The following is a 25,778-nucleotide window of genomic DNA, read 5'->3' on the forward strand; positions in this document are numbered from 1 at the left end:
GCTTAGGAGAGAAGGGGCCAGGGCAAAAACATTTGAAACATTTGCATCTCTTAGGAACACCTAAAGGTGGGTAAATCATCTCACCTTCCAGCCATTTGTGTCCTTTGCTGGCCCTGGGATGGAGGCAGACTCAGACTGGGAGGGGTTTAGACAGGAAACACAGAGAGGCACAGACCCACAGCTGGCAGCAGCTGCAGCTCAGGCCACCCACACGGCCCCAGGAGTCCCCTCCAGCTGCTCCTCCCGAAGGGCACAGACACAGCCAAGGCACCTTCCCAGAGGGTTCCATCTCTGCCCAGGAGCAGCCTGGGCAGGGCAAGGGGATGCTGAGGGCACAGCCACGGCTGCAGTTCCTGCACAGATTCATTAAACACACAGCAATTCCCTGGGAAAGTGAAGAGAGACTCCAGGTGATTGTTCCTCACCTCGGGAGAAGGAGCTTTCAAAGCTCACTCAGTACTTTTTGTTGAGCAGAAAGACAAAAGATTTCAGCACAATCACAGGCACCTCACTTCACACAGAAATAAGCTACCCACTCCACCTTCCTCTTTCATTCAAACTAAAACAGCAACTAAACATTTGAAAGCATAAATTGTGGTTTTTTTAATATCCCCTCTCAGGAAATAACCCTTTACACTCAGCAGCAGAGCTCACCCCTGGCTTGCCACCCTTCACCTCCAGGTGCTGGACAGCAGAGGAAACAGAGCCTCAAAAAAAGATTTGGCAGCTTGTAACCTTTATTTTTAGTTTTTTAAAATTATTTAAAAAGCATAATTAGAAACTTTCATTACAGAAATAATCCTAGCAAACCAGTTAGACATTCCATTGCTCAACATTTAGGAAACTTCACATCAGCACCACTAGAGACACAGTCCCCACCCCTTCCAATTGAACAGTGATGGCAAGAGCAGAGGTAACTGCTCCTCTACAGCCAGCTCTGGGGGAAAAAAAAAAAGAAATTCCCACTTTAAGCCAGGAAGCTGGACCTGGATTGACAGAATTCCAACCACAGCCACAAAAACCTGGACTCAAAGAGGACCAATTTTTCCATATAAGAGAACACTCCAGGCTTGGGTGCACCATTTCCTCATTTTATTGCATCATTTCCAGTAAATTCAGACATGTTCTTTACTTCTGCCTATATGAAGTTACTCCCTCCTAGATCTGCACACAGCTACCAACAAGATTCCCAAAGTAACACAGCCGGGCCCCTCAGTCTGCAGGGGGAACCCCACAGGCAGCTCCAGGGACGGGCCCAGCTCCTCCCAGCACACACCACATTCCACACTGGAGAGCAGGCAGGAGGGGCTGGTGTGACCAAAGCCACCACTTTGCACAGCCTCTCAACACTGATCAGAGCTCACCCCAGCAGCACCATCCCAGCTCACTCCAGTTCTGGGGTCACCAATGCAGGATATGTGAAGAACAGAGGTGGGTGAAGGCAGCTGGATCCATATCCCAGCACCTGAACCCATTAAAAACCCACGTGTTGCACATTCATCGTTTGCACTTTGGAAAAAGTCTTTAAAGTGATTGACTGTGATGTGATTGTATGATCAGGGCTCTCACCACAACCTGAAAAATCTAAAAAAATGCAGGCAAAATAAGTGACTAAAATTTAGCCTCTCCTGGAGAAAGGGTGAGGAAGGGAGAGAAGTGGGCTGATTCCAAGCTCATGGACATGGGTGAATCACATCCTACCAAACTAAGGCCAGCAATTCCACAGGGCCACTTACTGGCACATGGAGTATGTCCCCCTTCAAGGCCTTAAAGGAAGTCATACCCTCCATGCCTTTTAAGGTAAAATTATTTTTTATTATTATTTAGGCAATAATTCAGGTGCTGAGCGTGTCCTTTCAGCCCAGACATTTGATATTTTAGTTACACACACACATACACTCTCCACCTTTAACTACATCTATTCAGGCTGAGGAAGTGAGCCCTTGTTTTCCCAGAAAGGCTGACGAGGGCCAGGAAAATGTTGCTGAGCACAGCAAGCCCAGTTTGTTTCCAAGTGTGATCCTCCACCACCACATAACCCAAGCAAGCAAGCTTTCCATTTCTTTGCATTAAACAGCAGTCCTCCTTCCTAACTGAAGAATCCTGGGAATGATCCTGCAGCTTTCATATTCAGACATCAATAAGAAGAGCTCAATTTTTTTCATGCCTTTTCTCTCTCAAAAACAAAAGCTTTGCCACCAAAATTCACATTCAAGTTCAGATTGCCTATTTGTGGACAGGGCAACAAGGAGAAGTTTGGGGTTTTTGGCAGAATCACATGATTTTTGTTCTTCTCAAAAGAAATGGACCCTCACTTAGAACACTGGCAGAACCAGAAGCAGAGGTCAAAGTTGTTAAACTTTGCTTAAAAAAAAAAAGGTTTTATCCAAACAAATCCCACTTCTGCAGGTCAGTTTGTTTTCCAGTATCTTGATACAAACTACAGGAGAGCACAGGTACAGCTGGGCTGCAGCACAAGGAGGTGAAACCCAAGGATCCAGCCACGAATCTGGATGATGGCAAGCTGAAATTCCAGGCCCCAGCAGCAGCTCCAGCTGCCAGCCCAGGGGCTGGTGAAACGAAACCCCAGGCTCCAGCAGCAACACCTGCAATCCTGGTACCTAGAGAAACACAGCCCGAGCCCCAGGAAAAGCCAGGGACTCCAGGAGAAGCCAGGGGCCCCAGGGGCAGCAGATGCCAGCCTGGAGCCCAACAGAAATGCAGCTGGAGGCCCCAGGAAGCAGTGCCAGCCCGGGGCCAACTCAAATTAAGAACTTTTAAACTTTTTCTTTAAAAAGATGAACTCTGCAGTCCATGATTGGTTGACATTAAGAAGGCAGAAGCCAAAGCGACAACAGAGAGGCGAGGCTGGTTAAAGCAATATACATTATATACAAACTCTTGGGTTAATTAGTCCACTTGGTAGGCAACGTCCTTCTTGTCTACAAGGCGCACTGGAATGAGCAGGGGAGGAGAGGGGGGCAAGATTCCATCCGATACCTTCTTGGCACTGCAGTGGGAAGGTGCCAGCGCCTCTTGATAGAAAACATGGAGAAAAAATAATCTTTAAATAACGGCACAAAACTGAGAAAGTCCTCCCAAAGCCTGCCCCAGTGGAATTGCCCGAGTCTAGCTGGAGGGGCTGATCTGTCTGAGAGCAGAGTCTCTGCAGCAGGGAAGGGGCATTAGCAGCACCGCTTCTTCCTTTTACTGTTCTTCGTTAGCTTCACCACATCGTTCTGTTGCTGCTGTTGCTGCTTTGCTAAGTTTTCTTTCTTTGCTCGCAGGACAAGCTCTGTAATGCAGTTAAACATCTGCAAGAGAAACAAGCACACTCAGACCACCCCAGAACTCGGGTTGGCTCCTGTGGGGTGCTGGCTCCTGTGGGGTGCTGCTCCCATTCCCCTTTTCTCTATGTTACAATAACACTTCAGAGACCTTCCCCAACCCACTATGGCCCAAGTGGAAATCCAATAGCTTTCCCCAACCCACTCCCAAACTAAACAGTACCTCTATCCCTTTTTCCAAACCAATAAAACCAGGGCAGTTTGGCAATTGAGGGCAGGAGTGAAGTCTGGATAGTCTTGCCTCCTACCAGCATTCTCAACTCCTTCCTGCCTAATACATGAGCACTGCAAAGCTACTGAAAATGCAGTGTGGGCTCCTTCATTTTGCTTCCCCAACTCATCCAAAAACAGCTGAATGTCTCTTTTTGAGATTTTACCTACTACTTCCAACTCATACAAGCACTTTTTCTTTCTCAATGGGAAGAATGGAATTTTTATTTCTTCCCACACCATTATCCCTAAATCATTCTATCTCTACTCTTCTGAATATTATATTACCTCTTCCACATTAATATTTTCTTTGGCGCTGGTCTCAAACAACTGGATCTCCATCTGCCCAGCAAATTTATAGGCATCTTCTGTTTCTACCACTTTTCGGTCTGGATCATCATTCTTATTGCCCACTAAAAAAGGAAAGAGAATAAAAGTCAGTTTGGTATTCCAGCAGGCCAGCCCCCTAAATAAGGTGCTGTAACTCCCTAATCACCTACCAAGTATCCTGCAGACATCATCACAGTTCTGATTAATTTCATGCAACCACCGTTTTACATTCACAAAAGATTCTGCGCTCGTTACGTCGTAGACAACAATGACCCCGTGTGTTCCTCTGTAATACCTGTGGGTACAAAGGACAGCAAATGTTAACCCAGGGCATCACCTTCTCTTCCACTGAGCTTCTACAGGATTCACAACAAATCCTCAAGTTATGGTAATCAAGTGCCCCCATTTCTCTCCATTGAGACTCATGTAGCTCTTTTATAACAGCTTGATCCCAGGCTATTCCCCCAAAGCTAGAGAGCTCCCTGCTCGTTCACTCTACACAAATACATTTCCAAGTCCAAAGTCTTCTAAAATCTTCCTTGTTCAGGTTGTCAGGACCTTCAAAGATGAATGCTGTCTTCCAGCTACAGGACCAAAGGCGATGGTACCCCCAGCACATCCTCAGACCTGGCTGTGATGTGATCCCTGGGGCTGTATAAGCCACATCAAGTTTTTGCAGTAATTCTGTTATCTGTGAACGATCACTTACAGACTAAAATTTCAGCAGATCTCCAAATATACTCAACCTTCAGTCACAGTTCTCTTGAGCTCTCAAAAATTTCTGTCTTGTTGAGCGACTGTGTTCTGATCACACCTTCCTACTCAACAGATCGACTCCATATGTGCATTCAATACACTCTGCTACCTTTAGCCATTAAAAATAAGCTGTATTTCAGTTTATTCCCATTAGTCTTGGGCAACTGGCACCTTTAAAAGATGATGCACAAGTCTGATATGCAAGAAAAATATCTGAATTCAGGTTCCAACATTATCACCTGCACAAAGCTACCAAAGACAGACAGTATCTGCACCACGAAAATGCTAAATAGGAAACAAGCAAGCTCTGCCTTCTCAGTTTTCAGCCACAATCACAAGGCTACCAAGTACATTCCCTATGGCAAATTAGGCAGCTGTAACCCAAAAAATAAAAAGTAATTTAAACAGGTAACAGTTAACAGTGAGGTCTTCATCAGGATCCATTTTTTTGTATTATGTGTAACTTTATTCTTTTCCTTTCATCCTCTTCTCTTTCTTCTGATCAATATTAAAATTTTTAATAAAACAAATTCAAGAAACCAGCATACAAAATTGAGGATTTTCCCTTAAACTGTGACAGCATTACTAGACCTTGCTGTCTTATCACAAGTACTTCTTGCTTGTGCACTTCAGAGATGTCCACTGAGACCATTCTGCTCCTCTTTGATTTTTCCAACTCAGCAAACACATCTTTGAACTTCAAAGCTTTGACTCTAACCCAAACACACCTTTGAGAAGATCTCAAAGCCTCAGCTGTCTTTGCTGCTGAAGTGCTTCAGCAAGTCACTGTCTCTTCCACCTCCAGCCTCATCATCCTTCTACAAGAGCAGCCACCTGCCTTTATGCATCATCAGACAGACTTGCAGAGAGGCGCAGAGCACCCCCAGGGTCACACACCTTCCTCTCCTGACCCCTGCAGTGACAGCCCTGGGTACCAGGGCTCCTCCAGGATGCTCTGCAGCAGCAGAACAGTCTGCTCCTACTGCCTGGCTGGGCACTTGCAGAAGACACACAAATGCTTCTCCCATGCCATGTTTTACCAGTGATTTATGCTGTACATTTGCTTCCCTTGGCAAGAACTAACTCAGGTAAGAATTACTTATTCCCAGCCCATAAGAAATCCTGTACTTTCAAATGTTCTAGTCCATTCACAGTCAATTCTTTCAACAACTTCAAAAGTTGCTACAGCACTGCATTTGTGCTTGACTTGATTACAACACAACTTTATTCATAACTTGGATCCTTTAGAGGGAAAAGTATTTCATGGCCTGAATCCACATGTTGCAAAAATAACCCATCCTCTCCTGATACTGGCACGCCCTGCACACTGGTTTTGATGAATCCTCTTCTGAGTGACATCAATCCTACCAACACACTGCATTTCTCCACAGCTGAACAATAAAATTATCTTCAAGCTCTCCCATATCATCACCTAATAATCTTTTAATTCAGCAGCCCCCAGGCTGACCTACCACTTCCTCCCCAGCACTGAGCACTGCATTTGCCAAGACAGCCCTTGCAGAAGCGCAGTGGCTCAGCTGCACCTACGCAGAGCTGCTTCTCTGTGCTGTGCACACCGAGCCCAGCCTGGCATCCCTGTCAGCCCGAGCAGGGGCCCAGCAGAGCATCCTGCTGCTCCTACCTTGCCCACACACCTACATTTTCTCCTGAGCAAAGCACATGATGTCAGGGAGTGGAGAAGGGGCAGCTGCACACACCAATCCCACTCCTGACACCTCCATGTCAGCACCACCACGTGTTGCTCCTGGGATGGGGCTGTGGGCTGGACCCTGCAGCAGAGACCACCACAGCAATGGGAACCCTGCAGGGGTTTGGAGCTCCTGCCACTGATACTGCCAACCACCTCATCAGAAACAGCTTCCTTTGTGCAAGACAGCAACCCCTGGCTCCTGCTGAGTGCCTACCAGCACACACTGCTGCTATTTTTGGAACAGAAAATTGTCTGGCACATCGTTCTAGAAAGGTTGCCAACCCCTCGTCTACACTAAAATGTCATTTTCTCTATTGGCTGTCATTACCAAGAGAGATAAACCTGAGAGATAAGACCATGGCTACTTGTTATTCTCTAACTCTTAAGTCCCATAGCACACATTCTTTCTCAAAAATGTGGTCATGCTATTTTCCATCAGTTGTTAGATGCTCTGCATCCTAGATAACATTTAAGGCTTAACGAGTACAGAGAAGCTTCTCCAACCCCAAATGCAGGACAGTACTAGAAAACAAAATCTAATTTATCCTATCCCATACTTCAACTTCCAGAATGATGCAGTGCAGAATTGCTTTTATAACAGGTTGTGGGCTTTGGCGAGTAGAGAACAGATGGGGCTTTTGGCATTCAGGGAGGAGTAGGTGTAAATTTTGTGCTTTTGGCAACCAAGAGGTAGTTGAGACTTTGACACAAGGGAAAGAATGTCTTATCTCCTTCCCATCCACATTTTTGGGGAAATAGAGACCACAGAAATGAAAGCAGAAGAGACCTGAAGTCCTCAATCTGAGCCTCTCAGTCACAGACTGGTGCTGGCTGTCCTCTGTGTGGTGGGAGTGCTCTGCCATGTACTCTGCAAACCCCCAAGCCAGCATCTGCTGGTGGAAATACCTTTGTGAAATACAGAAAAAAATGTTCTAGACCAGTTATTCATGTTAAGAGTATCCATGAAAGTATCCTGCTGAGGTGAAAGGCAACCAAACCTGACCTGTGTACACCTTTGGATGCTGGGTAGTAGCCAACAATCTCCCATACAGCTGTAAGTCCCTAGACCTAGAGGCTTTACATTTAGCTTAGGTGTGGAAAAGGCTTAAGAAAGCCAACATTTAATTGAAATAAACACCTTATTGCTTGTTCTGCCACTGGAATTACCTGGGGATTACCCAAACTCAACATGTCCTTCAGCCACCTGCATCCCCTCCTCACATCCCTGAACACAGTCTTGGGAAACACAAAGGAACAGCTGCCACTCGTTGGGGCATTCGCTGCTGCAAGAAACCAGTGACAAAGTTCTCAGATTCCCTCTAGCAACTGCTCCCCAATATTAACATTTGGAGTTATAACAACAGCTTCATGGAGCACAGCAGCAGCTAAGTCAGATTTAAAACAGACACTATGTTGGTCCAGTAGGACCCATATGTTGGTTTTTTTTTTTTTTTCAGGAAAACATTTAACTGCCAAACGTGAAAGACAGGGCACTGGTTTTTAATCCAGCTTCTTTGTTCATATTTCACTACTTTGTAGCACACATTTCCTTTGTTTTTTCATTCATCTAGAATTCTAACCATTTCCAGAGACTTCTAATTACCTGGTTTCATACTCATCTTTCTTTCAAGTTCTTGGAAGCACACCTATTGTCAGTCAGACCAGTCTTTTAACTACTAGCCTTTTAGTCATATCTGCTTTACAAGACACAGCAATTCTATCATCTCAAAGGTCTTATCCCTCTCTCAAACATGCCATTCCACAGGAAACCATGGCAGAAGGTCCCTCTGCTATCACTATTCATCCTGAGCTGGCATCTGACAGCCATTATGTAAAGCTGGAATCCTAAACCCAGAGTCCTGAATCAGGACAAAGTAGTCCTGTCTACAAGAGGAAATCAAGTACAGGGACTGGCTGTTCGTGCATTTTAAGTATTCCTGCTAATACAGCTGCATCCTGGCATGCTAAATCCCTGGTGAATTTAAATCAAATTTAATTTGGATGACATTCCATGGCAACCAAATTCACACAGATCAGCCTCTCCTCCCAGAAGGCACCAGCTATCCCAGTATTTCCACATTTAACAGACAATAAAACCAGCTGCCTTCATACTTCCTAGTCTGAAATTTTCTTGAGCTTCTGTGGAATACTCCAGACCAACGTGATTTCTGTTCCTTAACAGTTTTATTCTGCTTTTCAGCTTTTGACTGTAGTTACAGTCACGTGAAATCAAACTACTACAACCTTTTAATGTTTCCCAATTTTCCACTATTAACTTCCTACCACCTCTACCATTTTGCAGTTCTAAGTCCACACAGCAGCACTACCAACCTATTACTGTAATTACCAGATGGGCTCTAATTTCAGGCTTGCTTGCCAGGCTTGGCTCAACATCAATCTGAACTCTGCCTTTCACTGTAAAGGGACTCCCTGACCTACTGTAATACTGAAGGAACACCTTTTATATTCTTAACTTCAGTCTAAACCTCAATCTAGTCAAAGACCAGGGAGACTACTACATTCTGTTGACAGGGCACTCACACTCCACCCATGATTTGATAGCCAAGGCCTTTTGTAAGAACAAGCAAGGTTGATTTGTCAGTCAGTTTAGGATAAATAAATCAGTTAACTTTGCCAATAAATGAAAAAAAAAAAAAAAACTAACCACAAAACAAGCCAGCCAGAACCATTTCTAAAATTTAACTTTTGTTATTGCCTGGTTTTATAGGCAATACAATTAGGAACACTAGACAGGCACAGCCAACCAACCTAGCAAGAGGAGCCCTCATCCCACTATAATCAGCATTCCCAAAGCATTTTCTTCAACACTTCAAATGCACTTGGACACGTGAACTTCTTTGCACAGAACTGCAAAAAATGCAGATTTTTTTCCCTGACCATGGAGTTACCATTCTGTAACTACCAGAGTGCTAAGGAAGAAACCCCAAAACATTAGATCCCCCTAAAGTAAAATATGCCTCACTTGGGTAAAAAGCAATGAATGCAAAAGGAAGTAGCAGCAGAGTTCCAAGAGGTCATGGCACAAATGCCTCAAACCATTTCATTATCTATTTGAAATGTTAACGAAGAAAAGAATTTCCATAAAACACTGCACAAGGTCCAATCTGCAGCAATTCCCACTGACAGAGGAGTCCTCCTTTGCTGGTATCTCTGCTCAGTGCTGGACACACCATGGCTTTCTAAGCTAGCTGGCATCACCCCAGGACCCAACGCTCGTTCCTGAGCCCGGGAATCTGCAAACAGGAAGGCCATTTGCTGACTCAGCAGTAATGGGGGCTCTCTGACTCGCCTGTCACAGCTGACAGGGCTGCAGCACTGCACGGCTGCCTCCCCCTCACCACTTCCTTCCCAAAACTGCCTGCAGCGCTCCAACAAGAAGTGATGTCACACACAGGAACCCTACAAGAGGCAACTGAGGTTTTTTTCAAGCTAAACACTTAAGAAACAATGGAAGTAACCCAGTAATATCCGTATAGGAGTGCAGAGGAAAGGGGCGGCGCACACATCACGTTGGACTTTGCCATTTCTAGACATAACACAGATGTAACCAATCTCATTATTTTTAGGTGTAAGCAAATTAATCAGTTCATCAGCTGAAAATTATCCTTCTCTCAAATAAGAGCCAAAGGAGAAGTGAGTCATGAAAGACCAAGTGAAACATATGGATCTTTCAAGAATTATTTTGGTTAAAACCCAAGAAACAAAAGTTCCATTTCCAAGTGCACTTTTCCCTCTTCCCCCCATGAGCAGTCCAATTTTACTGCAATCAGTTTACAAACACATTTTATTCTTAGTTCCCACCACCGCAGCTCTAGGTGTGGTTTCTTCAGGAACAGGAAAAGCTCTGCACATGCTGTTCAGAAGGACAATGAGTTCAAATCTGAATTCCAACCAAGGAAAAGGTTAATATCATGTGGGCGTCTGCTTCAGCAGAACTCCACATAAAGATAGCTGCTAAAGCATTTGTCCTAAAGGAAAACCAGGAGAAATCCCACTCTTCAATCTTTGAGCTGTTCATTAGTTACATGACACTGACAGAGAGTTTGCACTCTGTGCTTGGCTGTGCAGTCAGAGGACAAACTTGGATAGGCACCGAGACAAGCTGCCTACTACATGCAGTCTAATACCTCTAGTTCTACCAGCAGAGGAATAAGAGAATACCAGCAGAGGAATAAGACAAAGCCACCACAGAAATGCATAGAAGGGTGAGGAACTCTGAAATCCCAGTTCCAAAGCTTGCCAGAACATCACCACCACAGTCAGTTCTGACACAGCTGAGAGAGGTTTCACTGCACAGACCACACAGCTATCACTAGTGATCAACTGCAGCACTTCAATAGCTAAACCCCAACTCTGGACTAGGAGATCCAGGCCCAGAGGTGCACAGCACAAAGGCTGGTGTTACTCACGTTGATGTAATAGTCCGGAAGCGTTCTTGGCCAGCTGTGTCCCAGATCTGGAGCTTCACCTTCTCTCCATTGATCTCAACTGTCCGGATTTTAAAATCCACTCCAATGGTGGTAATGTAGCTGCCTGGAGGGAAAGCGTGGGTAAGTGAGAACCTAAGCCTTGTTTATTTTGGATGTCCCAAAGCACACTGCTTGGACACTACTTGGCAGCAGCTCTCAGATTGGACAGGAGAACAAGGCTCCCCAATCTGCTTACTGTTTAAAATGCCTTATATCATGCTGATCTACATATTTTTATCTGTACCTAATAGCTTTTCTTCCTAGCCATAAAATCACTTCTCCCATGCCATCTTTAAAATTAAAAGCTCAGTGTTACAAAATAGAATTATTATTTTTCTATCCCATTGATCAAGAGTATGCACCCAAATATCTCAAGAAATAGACAGTAACTATGAGAGCACTTCACTTGTGAAAATTTTGAGACAACACTTTGCTTTAAATACTTGTGGAAACACTTATTTTGAATACAGTCCTACAGTTCTAGGAGTTTCCTCCCAATAAATTGGTTATATCACAAATGTAAGTGGTTTACCACAATACTCAATCAATCTAAATCCCAAATGGCTAATAGGAAGTCTGCAGAGTATAGCACAACCTAAACCACCCAAGCTGTTTCTGGAACCACCTCAGTATTTCAATACTCAGGGACTTCCAGCTGCAAGTGAAGATCAGTCAGGATGGCCTGCACAGGCCTATACCAAGAGATGCAAAGTTAAAAGATGATGTATTCCCAGCACAGCTATCAGTGGGCAAACACAGATTCCTTACAACCAGCAGCAAACCTAGAGCATTTCACTTACTGAAGGAAACAAACCACTCACCTGAGAAGGTATTATCTGCAAAACGCAACAGCAAACTGCTCTTGCCCACACCTACAACAAACAAACACAGCAAACTTTCAGTACAGTCATCCTGGGGGTCGGGGAACATGACAATGTTTTATCCATCCATTGCATAAAAATCAGCACATCATTTAGTACCATCCACCTTAACTATTCATCTCCACACTCTCCTTGGAGATTTGACCAAGCACAGTCACCCCAAGACAGGATGCTCCTGTGGTAGCAGTGCAGGGAGGGGGAACTTGTGCCCTCCCTCCTCCAGCCCTCAGCAAACCCTGCAACAGCAGCTTCTGAACTGTGGTCAGTTCAAGAGGTCAGAGAAGAATAATAACTAAAAGCAAGTTCACAATCAGTAGGCTTACATCTGCTAGGGAAAGAGCCAAAGCTGAGCATGTCCTGTGAATGAACAAGTGCTCAGAGCACTGCTCTGAATTCAGCACTATTGAATTCCACTTGCACATCATGTGTGATGTCAGGAACAGCCCTGCCTACCTCCCATTCTGTGTGGAATTTGGACTGCTCTGACAATCACACAGGGCTCGGTACTACAAAGCTCCCATTAGCATGGCCACAGTGTAACAGAAGCCTGAACGCTAATTGGGAATCACTGTCCTGTACTGCTGTCTGAAACAGCCTCATTGCACATCTCACTGAAAGGACACACACCTTTCTGAAGCTGTCCCTGTTGCCAAAATGTTCCATGAAACATTCCTCTAAATGCTTTGAGTAGCTCTTCATCCAGGTTTTCCATAACTGATTGTTTGCACCCTGATCACACCCTGTTGCAGGGAAGCATTTTTCACAGTGCTTCAGACAAGAGCTGTAAGAAACTCATTCCTGCACACCCACCCAAGAGAATCTGGGTATCTAAATGTCTCCACGTTGTTATCTCTGCATAACATCTCTGCTGTTAATGACCCTTTCTCCCCAAAATAAATCTGCTATAGCATGAATAGGAAATTCAACTTCACCGAGGTAATTATCTATTAAATCTTTTCAGGTAGAAGTTATCCAAGGTAATTATTTTGATGATGTATAACTTGCAAATTCTTCTTAATAGAAGACCTATGCAAAGGCTATGCAGAACTCCAGTAGTTTTCAGCTGCTGGCATGTGACAACAGCTACCAACAAAAAATAAAAACCAGCCTAAAAATCTGCATGATTACAGTAAGCCAGGTCTCATTTGCAAAGAGTTCAAATCACCAGCCATCTGGAGAAGCCATGCTCATTCCTCACTGCTACCAAGCTAAGGAGGAAAAGAGGTAAGGGACTAAAAAATACAAAGCTACAGCATGCATATAATCAATATATCTGAGCTCAAAAAAGGTAGCAGAGCAGTTCCTTCAGAGGACTAGTTATTTAACAAGAATTAAAGCTCTGGAAATACCAGTCAATTAAGAAAAAATAAGAAATTAAAAGAAAACAAGGATGTTTCAGCAGCAAGTGTGTGCTTCTTGACCAAGCAGCCTTGGCCTTCAGCTCAGTGAAAGACAAGAAGGTGCCAGAACCCCCAGAGCTGTCAGACCACACCACCACGTCCGAGCTCAGGCGGCCCTGGGCGATGCTGCAGAGCTGCACATGACACTGCTCTGTCACACTGCCCTCCACTGCACAAGCTGCACAGCTCCCAGCACGCTGGCAGCTTCCAGAGAGAAGAAAGCTCCCGAACTCAGGAAGTTCTGCATGCTCCCAGTGACAATGATCTCACTAAACAAACCCTGCCTCTGACCCACACTGCTCACACAGAGAAAACCACACTCTTGGTGACCCCACACTTCCCACACAGAGCTGTTTGAAGATCTGAAGACAAGGCTTGCAGGGCCCTCAGCTTCTTGAAGACAGCAAAACGAAACAAAACAAAACAAAAAAAAAAGGCCTATTGACTTTGCACAATTACAATTAAAAGTATATTTCAGTGTCAGACAAGATTCTAAGACCTGTGTCTTACTGAAAGGTAGAGTGAATTAACGAAGCAGATGCAAAGCACAGATCATCTGTATTATTTTTAAATATCTGGCACAGCTGAAATCAGCAGCAGCTTTTCAAGATGACCTGTTCTAAAAACACACAAACCTACTACCCCTCTGACAGATTTGCATACAAGGGAAAGCAGATGAGACAGAATTATCCTATCTAGTAACAGTCCACTTCCTATTGCAGGGAATAAATGTCAATAAACAAGGCAAGCAAACTGTTTCGTGCAAGCAGGGACAAAGCCATCCTGTTGGGGTTAACAAAAACAAAACCAAAGAAAAATCAATAGTCAAACTACATAGTGAGATTTAATTACAGCAGAGAACCACAGGCAGCCTGACAATTCTCACAACACTCCTTTCACTGGATACACTACAGGGATTTTGCTCAAGAAGACTGAGCTGACAAAATTTATTTAATTGTTTAAAATGAGAAGTCTTCCTCAGAGTTTTCACCATCCTGTTTATCTTGCCTGAACAGTTTTGGAACTCATCAGCAACCAACAGAGCCACTGCTCTACTCAGAATGCAGCATTTGGATGTAATAATCCAAGGCTCCCAGAACTGCCTGAAGCTGCTCTGAAGCCGTTGTCCTATCTCCCTCCTTAGATCCCTTCATGCAGACACAGTTTAGTGTAGAAAAAACCATTTTTTTGCACGAAGCTAAGGCTTCTGAAGGTGATAACTGCCAAGATCGTGCAACATTACCCTTTCATCAAGAGCTGTGCCTCGCTGCATGCCGGGACCTGCCGCCCCAAGGACCACACCTCTGTTAAAAGAAGAGGGTGGATGCACCCTTCTCCAGTTTATGGAAATTCAGCTGCAAGCTGCTGGAGTGCTACCAACACGGAGCTGCACCGACGGCAGCAATCCTCCCAGCCCCAATCCCTGTGCACCCAGACCAAAGCATCAGACACTGGCACAGTTCACACGCTCAGCCCTCCAGAAGTTTCTGAGGTTGCTGAAGTATTTAAAGGTCTATTTTCAAAAAAACCTCAAACTATGCCTTTATCTCCTCTTTTTAGATATTTGCATCCTATGCTATAACAAGAAGCACACAAAGCTACCAGCTCTTCCAGGATTCATTAAAAAAATAAGGAACTCTAGAACTGAGACTTCAGGCTGAAGCACAAAGAAGTCTTAAGGAATAATTAAGATAATAATGACTGTTAAAACGTACTAGCTGCCACACTGGAAACAACAGTCCTTAGGGCAGCCAGCCCTTCCCATCGATCCCTAAACTGCCTGTCACAGGGGAAGGGAATTCCCTGCCCATCCCAGCAACAGATTAGTGGGCGCCGTCAAAACATGCGCTCGCCAAGGCTGATGCCGGCAGCACCGCCGGTGCTGTCCTGGCTTCTACGTGTCTAATCTGCCTTTTCCCAAACCCAGCCAAGCTATTTACCATAATATCCTGCGGTAGCCAGTTCCGCAGGTTTATCAGATAAAACCTCCCGAAGCCCAAGCGAACGCGCCCCGCCATTCACGCACAGCGCGGGTCCCGGCTCAGCCCCGCGCCGCGGCACCGGCAGCACAACGCGGCGGCTGCCCCGGGCGGAGGAGGCCGCCCGTCCCCGGCTCCCCCGCGCCGCCCGCCCCGGACCCGGCCCCGCCGCCGCGCTCCGGCCCCTCACGGCCCGAGGGGCGGCCACCCCGCCAGCGGCCTACCCACGCCCCCGGGCCGTGCCGCCCGCGCTCACCGCTGTCGCCGATGATGAGCAGCTTGAAGAGGTGGTCGTAGTCCCGGGCCATGGCCGGGGCGCGGCCGCGGGCGGCGGAGCGGGCGGGGGGGGGGCGGGGGGCGGCGGCGGCTCCGGCCGGAGCCACTTCCCGGACAAACAGCCGGAACTGACAGCGGGGCCGCCGCCGCGCATGCGCCGGGCCGCCGCCACGGGCCGCCAGCTGCGCCGCCGCGCCTGCGCCGGCCCCGCCCAGCCCCGCGCCGCGGCTGCGCGGGAAAACGGCCGCGCCCTCACGCGCCCGCGCCTGCGCGTGAGGGGCGGCGGTTGAGGCGGGCGGCGCGCGCCGGCGGCCATGGCGGGAGTGTGAGGGACCGGCCGCCCTCAGCCGCCCTCAACCGCCCTCAGTCTCCCTCAGTCTCCCTCAGTCTCCCGCCGCCCTCCGCTTCCCCTCCGCGGGAACCTTGTCCTCCCCCCCCGTGCCCAGACACCGGCTGACCGCCGTCGGGCGCGTGTTTCCCCCCCAGTTCCCGTAGTGCTCGTGTGAGGACGCGGCAGAAAGCGACGCTGCCCCCAGGAAAGTGTCAGAGGCGTGAGGGAGCCGCAGCAGCCCCAGCTCTGCTCCAAAGGAGCGATTTGTGTAGGTACAGGAACAGTTCCCAGCGCAGCCCAAGCCGCAGGTGAGGAGCCCCACAGCAGTGATAGGAAGTGCCCAGGTGTGTGTCACAGCCCTGGCAAGTCAGGCCAGTCTGAAATTAAATGCCTGGGGTTTTTAATCCACAGATGTGCCTGTGTATGGCCTAGGAAGGGCCTTGACCTCATGCCCATCTGCAGCTGTGCTTGCACCGTCCCCAGCCACATCTGCAGTGTGGCTCTCCAGAGCACTCCCAGTCGTCCAGCAGCCTGAGTGATTTTGTTATCAGTTGCACAGATATTGACTACACGTATTCTGCCAGACTATGGTCACTTTTTAGGTGATTGCCACTTCTAAGTGGAGACATGGCACAGGAAAAGTGCTGGGTTTTGCTCTGATTAATTTTTCTTAAAGATTCTCACTGGAACTGCTGAGATCAAGTTGAATTAGTTAATGAAACCTGTTACTAACATGTATTATCATCCATATGGGAAGAGGTATATTAGCTCTAAATAACTTGGATTGTTACAGATTATAAATGAGTCTGTATTAGGAATAAGTTGTTCCCTGTGAGGGTGGTGAGGCCCTGGCACAAGTTGCCCAGAGAAGCTGTGGCTGTCCCATCCCTGATGTGTCCAAGGCCAGGCTGGGTGGGGACTGGAGCAGCCTGGTCTAGTGGGTCATGTTCCACTTAATTATAAACCTTTCTTAATCTTAACCTTCAAAAACATATTATGGTTTTCAAAGTTCACCCCGTCAAGGTCCTCAAATCCTGGAATCCACCCATGTGACCTTCAGCTCACATTCACTCTGCAACTGATGCATTTTAAACGCCACATATGTATATATGTATTTATATATGTATGTTGCACTGGGGCAATCCAGCACCACCAGAGTAACTGAGGACACTGTAGCTGCAGGGAAATCCCTTGAACCCAGCACACAAACCACCAGCTCAAACCCAAAATGACAGTGACTCCTATTACTTCTATTTTTAAGCTCATGAAACCTCATCGCATGAAAAGCATAAAATGTCATGATGTTACCAAATAAAATGGACAGTAAGAACTGTGACTAATCAAAAAAAATCAAAATATTTGAATATTTTATGCTTTTACATTTGTTTCTCTTCCATTGTAGTTTTTAGCACCTTGTAAGTTTAAACCTCTCTCATAAATTATTTTTTTATCTTCTTGAAATCCACACAGTTCAGCTGTCACTCAGAGACAGCTGCTTGAGAGTTCAAAGATGTTATTACCATCAGTTGTAGGGAAAAATTATCTTTTACTGACAACTGGTATTTTTAAGACATTTGAAATGAAAAAAAAATTAATTCTTTAGTCTCCAAGTTAGCACAATCAATTTATCAGATCTCATGTTGTGGCAAAAATTATGGGTATTTTATCTCTGATACATTAATACTGCAGTGTATAAATAGTTTAGCAAAAGTAGCTATCAAAATCCAAATCGAGTGTTTCACTGTGACTGAAAAATCAGCATATTCTCCACAAGTGCAAGTGAGCTCCCACCTTTTACTCCTCTCTCTCAGGAATCACTAAGCTGAGTGCAGAAATTCAGGTGCTGTTTGGGAAAATGAATGAGTTTTTCCACTTGCTGCTACCTAAGTTGGAAATACAAATCATCAAAATAATAGAATAACTTATTGGTTGAAATGAACAAGTGAATAGAAAAGGCTTCATTTACCTATAATTTTCTTTCCCATGTTTATGTGGAGCATCAGTTGGAATCAGAATAAGCCAAGGTGCCCATGATCAAGAGCTCAAACAGACATTCTTCACCAAAACTTGCCATTTTTTCATTCCTTCCTGGCTGCAGTGATGGAGCGAGTGATTCCAGTACAATCACTGAGATTTTTGACACCTACTTAGTAGGTTTTGAGTGGCATCAAATTTTGTGGCGTTTCAGGGCAGAGGTTTTTGCATTGCATGGTTTAACTGCTGTTCCTGGGATCCCAGAGCACAGCTAATTCATCACAGGTGAAACTCATTCCAGTGCCCCAAGCTGCCAAATCTTTAAGAGCACTTAGCTGACTTTTCACTTTTTAGTATTACCAACTCAGTGCAGAATATGTGGTTTTAAGATGATTTCAAATTCACAAGTATTTTGAAAGGCAAAAATCAGAATTAAAACTCACCTTCAAAATGCAGCTAAATGTCATGAAATAGAACACAATTTCCATCAGACCAACTGGGAAGCACTGCAGTTTTGTAGAAATACATCCAAAGCATAAATACAGAATTAGAGATAATTAACTAAAGAGCCATTTTGTAGCTTGGCTTCATAGCTGATCACAAACTAAACATGTCCACAACATGGTGGTGTTGCAAGAAAGGAACACCCAGAGCTTGTGCTGGGGTGGACAACTGAGATTGTTGTGTGGGGCTTGCAAAACAACTCCCCAGGAGACCTGGGCCAGCAGTGGCCACCTTGGGGCAAGGAGGAGTCAGAATGAAACCAACATGAGGGGCAGCAGTGTAAGTTTAGAAAACATGTAAATCTCTAAGGAAATACATAGAAAATCTGATTTTATTTCATCCAGGGGTGAGGACACTGAAGTGATGATGCAGCTGCTGCTGAAATGAACTGTCTTCAATGTCTGTGGGAACAGAACAAGCAGCAATGGACTCAGGTAGCAGCAAGGAAAACTTTTTCCTCAGACATGAGGTAAGTTCTGACAGTCCGGTAAGTTCATATAACAAAATAGATGGCATAGAGGGTTATGGAATCTCCATCCTATGATGCTGTATAAACAATTGTGTGGCAGTCAGCTAGGAATGGTTTAGTGGGAGCTGAGCCTATCTTAGGTACAGGGTAAAACAGCTGATTTCCCCAGTTCCTTCCACTAACTCCTACAGCAAATCTGTTGTCAGGATGCTACACCACAGGCTGGGAACTGACACAGCACCAAGAACCTCTTGTCAGATTTTTGTACTTCTGACCAGAATAAACCACAGCACTCCCCAGATACCTGCTCACTATTGTATCTTGCTGTTTGAGGCATGAATATGATAAAAATGTTCTTGTGTTTGCTGCTACTGCCATAACAATCAGAAAACTGCTTCTGGCAGAATGTGTGTTCCCATGGGGGTCCACCTCATGCTCTCCAATTTTATGTGTAGTGTTGTGTTCTCCATTCATCACGGTTTGAGCCATCCAGAGTTACAAGCAAGGAAGATTGCACACACACACACCCCACCCACATGAAATAACAAATCTTAGTGCTCTGTCTTAGGTGCAACCAGCTTCTGTGAGTTTTATAAAATAGGTACGGCTCACGTAACTATTGCTCTACATGAAATGTAAAGCACATTTAGCCTTCTAAAAATTTGTATTCTGCAACAAGATTTTCAGTATTTCCATCAAGTGACATCATAGCTACTAGTAAATTGATTTTTTTTCCAAAAGAGATATATGTGGCCAGGTAAAATAAAAGACTTTCTTGGAGCAGCACAACTCATTGACCAAAAGACCTAAAAAGCCAAGTTTTTGTGAAGCCTTTGAAGACGTAAATACAAAGGACTTCTTGTGAGTTGGGTAACTAAAAAGCTGTCTGTAGTCAAAAATACTTTTGAAATTAACAGGAGTAATTATTTACAGATTTCATTAAATGTCAGCTCTGGCTTGGCTTTAAACCCTGTATTGCCTCAGTTCTGTGAAAGGTTTTCACAGCACTGTCCACTCTACAAACTGTATGCCCTAGAACAAACAGGTCTGAAAAGTAAATCACAGTTTGTTGACAAATGAATTTGTAAAAAGAACAGTTTACATCAGAAGGATCAAAGTCAGAGCCTTTATTAAATGTTCCTTCTCTAAACAGACTGCATTTAATCCCCCTTTCGCATCTGTGATTTCTAAGGCTATTTTAAATACTTCGTTTTACAGGGATTTTCAGTCTTCAGAACCGTCACAAGCAGCAAGTTAGCAGTACACAGAAACAATACAACTGAACTTTCACTGAGTTCTATTCCTGCCTCCCAGGGGGTGTGCAAAAACCAACAATACCTCCAGGAGTGGAGTTTTTGCACAGACCCTGGAAAGGAAATAGTTGTCACCAGAGATTAAGCCTGATGTGCTCTAGCCACATCTCACAATTGGCCACAGCTGACCAGTACTGGTTAGTATGTCTGTCTCTTGCACATTATCTGTTTCAAAAAGGGGACCAAATTTTTAATTTTCATCTAGTGTGGGTCTAATTAAGGCTATTCTGGTATATTTGATACTAAAATACTCTCTGGGAGTCCTTTTCATGAAATCCCATCAGAATTAACATTTTCAAAAATGAAAACATTTATAATAGGTGTTGGAGTTGAAATGCTGATGCAGCGGTTGGTTCAGTGTTTCCTGGTCTTCGGGAGCTTTATCACGTCAGGATAGTGTCATCGATCTGTTCCTCAGAGTCAGCCTGCCCAGCCAGCTTCCGCAGGGACCTCCTGCAGCTTTCATTGAGAAGCTCCAGGCTGGCAGCATCCAGGATCTTGGAAACTGACTGTGGAAGGGAGACAGCAACAGTTACCAACTCCTTACAACATACCATTCAAAATCAGAGTGAGTGTAAGTGCCTGAGGCACTGGACCAACTAAAATCTTTCAAACATCCCAAAAGTCTCCACCTGGTTTTACAATTTCAGAACTATCCAAAAACAGGTCAGCCTTAGAAAACAGGTCTGGAAATGGATGCATGAAGTGGTCTATCCTAAATACTTCCTAACACCACTGTGATCATCCAGGTGACCAAAGCAATGAATTATCAGTGCCAGCTGAGGGAACTCAGCACAGGCAAGGCTTAAGGGGCTATGTTAAATGCCTCAATTCTATTAATGCTGCACTGTGAGGTTGTACAGAACAGGTGTTGCTGATTTCTTCAGAGCTTAGCATGAGAATGCTGCTGAAGATCTAAAAGAAAATGGGAATATCCCACTGAATCTATTTCATAAGAGACTTCCAGCACATTCTGCAGGCACTTCACAGACAAATGCAGAACAGGGTGACACAGCCTTACTACCAACAATTATGTTTTTTTATATGTCTCATACCTCAAGCACTTCTTCACCCGCTCTCATCTTCAGGAGGTTGACAATAGCCTGGTCACTGTAGGCTCTTACACTGGTGTTTTTGTCTTTTGTGTTGTCCAGAAGTGCTTTGAGAATTGGTTTAATTGTCTGAGTATCCAGTGGGGGAAGATGGCTTTTATTTGCCCACCAAATCATCTTTTCTGCAACTAACTTTATGTCACTGGATGAGTTCTGAAGACACTGAAGGAGACAAAGATACACTTGCATTCAGATATTCCAAGACTGTATATTTAACGCAGTTGTTATTTTTTTTTCCTAATTTGAGTATTTAAAACTATGCTAAAAAAGGCAAACAGTTTTCAACTCACAGGTACACAAGATACACACTTGTTACCAATTAAGTCTGACTAAATTGTGTAAGAGAAGGTCAAACCTTGAAAACATGACAACTTTTCAATAGAAAATTTCTAAATATGTAGTTGATGACAGTATCACATGTTCATCTCTAGTGTCTCAGGAAGCAACAATGACCCCTAAGTGCAGAAAGGCTGATAGTGTCAGCACCTCTACAGCACACTCACTCAGCAACAACAGCCAGGCCAGTCTCTGGTTGGAATCCTGGGTGCATTTGAACAGGGGATTTCACTTCAAAATTCAAAGAATGAGAGTTTTGTATTTTAACCGTAACCCATTTAAAACATGAAAGCTAATGTCTCAATGTCAGGTACATTATTAATATGGTGATAAAGGTTTTGTGGTAACTGTGGTATTTTATATTTTAACACAATACTATTAACATAGAAAAGTTGGACTTCAAACAAAAAGTCTGCTTTGAAGAATGTTGGCTGTATCATGTCAACTTGGCATGTTTGGTCGTTTTTCAAGTAAATTGCAAAGAAATGTAAAACCTGAAAATGTAACATGCTGCAGCATCACCCCTCTCTATCTGTCCTTGTCTACCAAGAGGGATACTCAAGTGAATGGTGGGGTTTGGGGAGGGCAGACAACTAAAGAAATCAAAAAAACCCAGCCACACACCAAAAGAAACCAACAACCAATAAAGGAATTTTGAAGAAAAATATTTAAATATTTAAAATAAACTGAAAAAAGATGTTAATTTCAATGTTCTCAGGTTAGGTGAGTTTTGGTATTTGATTTCTAGCAAAGGCTGTTTGACCTTTAGCAATGTTAAAAACCTGACATCTTCCTCACACTCTTCTCTGCCTCTCTGCCAGCTGTTTGCTACTATAAAGGAAAAATGCATTTATAAGACTCAGGCTTGAGATTCAGTACAGAAGGCTCAAAAGCAAATTTCCATGTTAGAACAGGGACAGCAGTGTTGTATTCACAGCTTCAAAGCAGGCTGATACAGTGATTCTATCTGCACTCTGCCTCAAAAAGAAAGTTCTAGACTTTCAGGGACTTGATAGACCCATCCATGAGTTAGGTCACACAGAGATTCAGATCACACAAGAACACCAGCAGATAGCTAGCATGAAAATTCTTACCTTAATAAAGAGGCTGGAAAGTTTGGGAGGCAGGTTGCCTCCCTCTTCCATGTGGTATTTCATGAGAAAGCCCATCCCTCTGATGCCACTAACTGCAATGGGGATCTTCACCATAAAGACAAGAATTGGTATTACTACAGCACAGTTCAACAACAGCCTTTAAAACCAAACTCATGGTCTGTCAGTTTCTGTGGAAGGCTAAACCCATCTTTCAAAAGAACAGCAGGATGAAAAAACATTGGATTAATGGTATTGAGTAATATGATGAAAAAATTCCAATGCAACCATGAGCCAGAGGAAATAAAGCAGCAGGCCCCACCAAGCCCACAAAATTCCTACCCCAAACTACTCATTCAACACCAGATTTAAACTCTCCCTCCTAAAATGATTTCCACTTCTTGCAAACTTGGTCTGTGAATGAGAGCTCTCTAGGGAAACAGGAGTGTAATTTACTCCAAATGAAAGCTACTCTGCAGTTAAAGATTAAATAATCTTCATCTCCCAAGAGATCAGAACTCAAAGAACCAGAACAGTTGTGTAATTTCACCATAAAAACTGCATCTAGCCAAGGGAGAATCTTCAGATGGCACTTGGGGGTTTTTGTCCTGGTTGGTTACACAGGAACCTGTTCAAACACCTTTCAAAACTGCTCCCAACAAGAGCTGGCAACAGCACTCCCCCTGTGGGGCAGGACTCACCCTGTCAGCTGTGGCATTGCTGAAGATCATCTCCTGGACACTGCTGTAGTATTTTGGGGAGCACAGCTTGCCAGGAGCCACGTTCACAGCCACAGAGAGAGCCAGGCTCCGGCCATGCCTCACCATCCAGTCAATGCCAGAGACATCTGCTGCAGAGGAAAGAACAAAACAATGGCAGGGCTCATGCCATCTACTTCTCTTCATCTGAGAGGCTTTTGGCAGTTTGTCAATTCACTGCCATAAAATGAAATAAGGAGTGGCATCTAAAGCAATGCCCGGCTTCCTCCGTTTCTCCAAAAAAGACACACAGACAGAGCTAATATGCAACACCTTTTCCAGGCAAGAACACCACTTGAACAGGCAGGAAGGCAGACAGAAACAAGGGACTCTCTTGTTCAACTCAGATACTTCTGATGGTTCAAAATTAGACAAGCTTTGACTCTCTAAATTTGTAAAAGTCATTGTCTATAATTTGACCAGCCAACAGACTTCTTTTCTAAGCCTAGAGGGAAGAGTAATCCATAACACTCTCAAACACTGGGGTGCTATAAAATGCACGTTTTTTTCTAACTTGGAGGCAAAATAGTTAATTTTCCAAAAGCACGTGAAGCCATCAGATGTGGCCTGCAATTAACATCAGCCAACCTAAGATCACAGTGCTTTCCCAAAATGTGGGATGGCCCTCCTGTCCACCCTGAACATCCTGTCATGTCCAACTGTCTGAACATCCTGTCATGTCCAACTGCCCTTGTGCTGGCAACAGCAATTACTCAGCCATGCTAGTACTTTTATCAAGCCATCAGATAACAAATCCAGGAAAAAAAAGTCTGAGCAATCCCAAGTGACAACCAGTTACCTGTGCTCCCTGTGTACCAGAGTGCATCAATTAAGAGCCATGAGAAAATCACAAGATAATACAGAGCAGAGATTCAGTCACAAAGTTATCCTGAATCAATGGCTCAGAAGGAATCTTCTCTGCTTCCAGCATCTGTTCCAGTCCTGTAAGGAGCTTCACCTACCCAGTAAGTGCTGGTAGAGAACGTTGCTGAGCTCGTCGTCGGACAGAAAGGCGCACAGCTCTGCCAGGCAGCCGGCCGAGGCCATGCGGGTGGCATCCTGACAGGGATGGGAGAACACAGAACATGGCTTGAGATCAACACACCCCAGAGACAGGCAGCAAGAAAAACAAGTGTCAGAAGATGACAGGAAATAAAGAGGAGAAAATAAATAGTAGTATTTCGCTCATACTCCTGAGGATTTCTTTCAGTTCATATTGTTTCTTGGACATAATGGAACTTAAAACCAAATCTAAGGTCAAAAAAGCCAGCAGAGACTGAAGAATTACAGATTTTATCTAAGTTTTGATTTCTTAAATGGAAAAGTCATAAAGATGAAATTCAGTGTTTTAAAAGATGAGCTTATAAGAGCTTCTTTAAATCTAGCCATCTCAGGATGAGCTGGTCTCTGTGATAAACTCTCACTACTCTTCATTTAACACTTTCAAGTTTTTGCTGTTTTGGCTTCCTTATGTGACCATCCCATTACTGTCCACTTCTCCCCCAAATTTATTTCTATTTCTAGCATGTCAACAGTATCATGTCTGTTGCAGAGACTGATATAAAAAATAAATTATTAAATTATTAATTTAATCTCCTTCATGTTACTGTTGCTATCTGCTATATACAGAAGACCCTGTATTAAACTTGGAGAGCTTCTCTCATTGGAGAAAAATCTGTCATTATCAGAAAAATTTCTCACACAGAATGATAAACCTCACCTGAGAGGCTACAAACACATCCATGCATATAGTGAAGGCACTGCAGGCTTTCTCCAAGATAAAAAACAAATCCTGACTGCAGAGCTACCTGAAACCTATTAGTGAGGAGCTGCAGGTCAAACCCACATATGCAGTTGCCAAGGAAACATTAAACTGGAGGCTTTTCAGAGTTACCAGGGACGGGTCAGGAATCTCCAGTTCTTGACTGTGACTACATCATTAGTAATTTTCCCAGAAGTTATTTTAGATAGTACTTCTGTTACAAAGTTCAGATTTTCAATGTAAGAACAAGACTGTGTGCAGCAGGGGACCTTTGCAGGTGGCAGAAGCAGTACCTCATCATGTCCCAGCATCCCCAGCAGCACTGTGCTAATATTCTTCCTAATTGCAGCATCCACTTTAGCACCAGCTCCTCGTGTGACAAACCGCAGCGCTTGCAGCATTGTATCCCTGGAAGAGATCACATTCTACAGTCAGACACTGCCTCTCCCCTACCCTCCAAGAGAAGTTTTGTTCTGGATAGTGTAATTGCTGAGCAAGGATCTACAGGTGAGATGCCTTACAGTTTGCGAGAGTGATCCCCTCTCTGCACTGCTGGAGACTCCCCCCTAGACAGTACTTCCATGTGTCTGTCTAACACAACAGAGATATTTTCTGTTTGTTCAAACATTAAAAAAAACTATCATGGCAGGAAGTTCCTATCTTAGGGATCTGTGCCGTAGGATACAAGAACAGCTGCTTTGCTTCAGGTCAGACTGACAGTCAGTACTGCCTTTTATCTGGAAGTGGG

General features: G+C 44.5%; 2 protein-coding genes across 4 annotated transcripts in view; both read right to left on the bottom strand.

Moving 5' to 3' along the window:
- Window positions 1–719: 719 nt before the first annotated feature.
- RAB35 (RAB35, member RAS oncogene family) lies at window positions 720–15,558 on the bottom strand. 2 transcript variants are annotated; one of them, XM_071445503.1, is made up of 6 exons: window positions 15,361–15,558; window positions 11,666–11,716; window positions 10,785–10,908; window positions 4,058–4,182; window positions 3,846–3,970; window positions 720–3,314 (listed from the first exon to the last, which is right to left on the bottom strand). In XM_071445503.1, the coding sequence occupies exons 1-6, from the start codon at window positions 15,410–15,412 to the stop codon at window positions 3,186–3,188; spliced, it is 606 nt and encodes a 201-aa protein (XP_071301604.1). In that variant the 5' UTR covers window positions 15,413–15,558; the 3' UTR covers window positions 720–3,185. The 2 variants fall into 2 exon arrangements, with proteins under 2 accessions (XP_071301604.1, XP_071301605.1); XM_071445504.1 differs by lacking the exon at window positions 15,361–15,558 and adding an exon at window positions 12,049–12,094.
- A 4,212-nt stretch (window positions 15,559–19,770) lies between these two features.
- GCN1 (GCN1 activator of EIF2AK4) overlaps window positions 19,771–25,778 on the bottom strand; it is a 38,725-nt gene continuing 32,717 nt past the window's right edge. The window contains exons 53-58 of one of the 2 annotated variants that reach the window (XM_071445507.1): window positions 25,324–25,438; window positions 24,231–24,327; window positions 23,212–23,357; window positions 22,514–22,618; window positions 21,027–21,245; window positions 19,771–20,480 (exon numbers count right to left, since the gene is read on the bottom strand). In XM_071445507.1, the coding sequence (XP_071301608.1) occupies window positions 20,355–20,480; window positions 21,027–21,245; window positions 22,514–22,618; window positions 23,212–23,357; window positions 24,231–24,327; window positions 25,324–25,438 (808 nt within the window). In that variant the 3' untranslated portion in view covers window positions 19,771–20,354. Of the gene's footprint in view, window positions 20,481–21,026; window positions 21,246–22,513; window positions 22,619–23,211; window positions 23,361–24,230; window positions 24,328–25,323; window positions 25,439–25,778 lie in introns of both variants that reach the window. The other variant, XM_071445506.1, reaches the window with a different exon arrangement.

The sequence above is a fragment of the Agelaius tricolor genome, unplaced genomic scaffold (assembly GCF_023055355.1).
Source record: "Agelaius tricolor isolate 1412-34295 unplaced genomic scaffold, bAgeTri1.0.p SCAF_20, whole genome shotgun sequence".
In the NCBI taxonomy this organism is placed as follows: domain Eukaryota; kingdom Metazoa; phylum Chordata; class Aves; order Passeriformes; family Icteridae; genus Agelaius; species Agelaius tricolor.

Bases quoted from the DNA above. Each gene is read 5' to 3' on its own strand.
- RAB35 (XM_071445503.1), bottom strand. From the start codon at position 15,412: ATGGCCCGGGACTACGACCACCTCTTCAAGCTGCTCATCATCGGCGAC. The intron at 11,717-15,360 runs GTGAGCGCGGGC...TGTTTGTTGTAG, and splicing joins GCTCATCATCGGCGACAGCG to GTGTGGGCAAGAGCAGTTTG. The intron at 3,971-4,057 runs GTAGGTGATTAG...TTCCTTTTTTAG, and splicing joins TGATGTCTGCAGGATACTTG to TGGGCAATAAGAATGATGAT.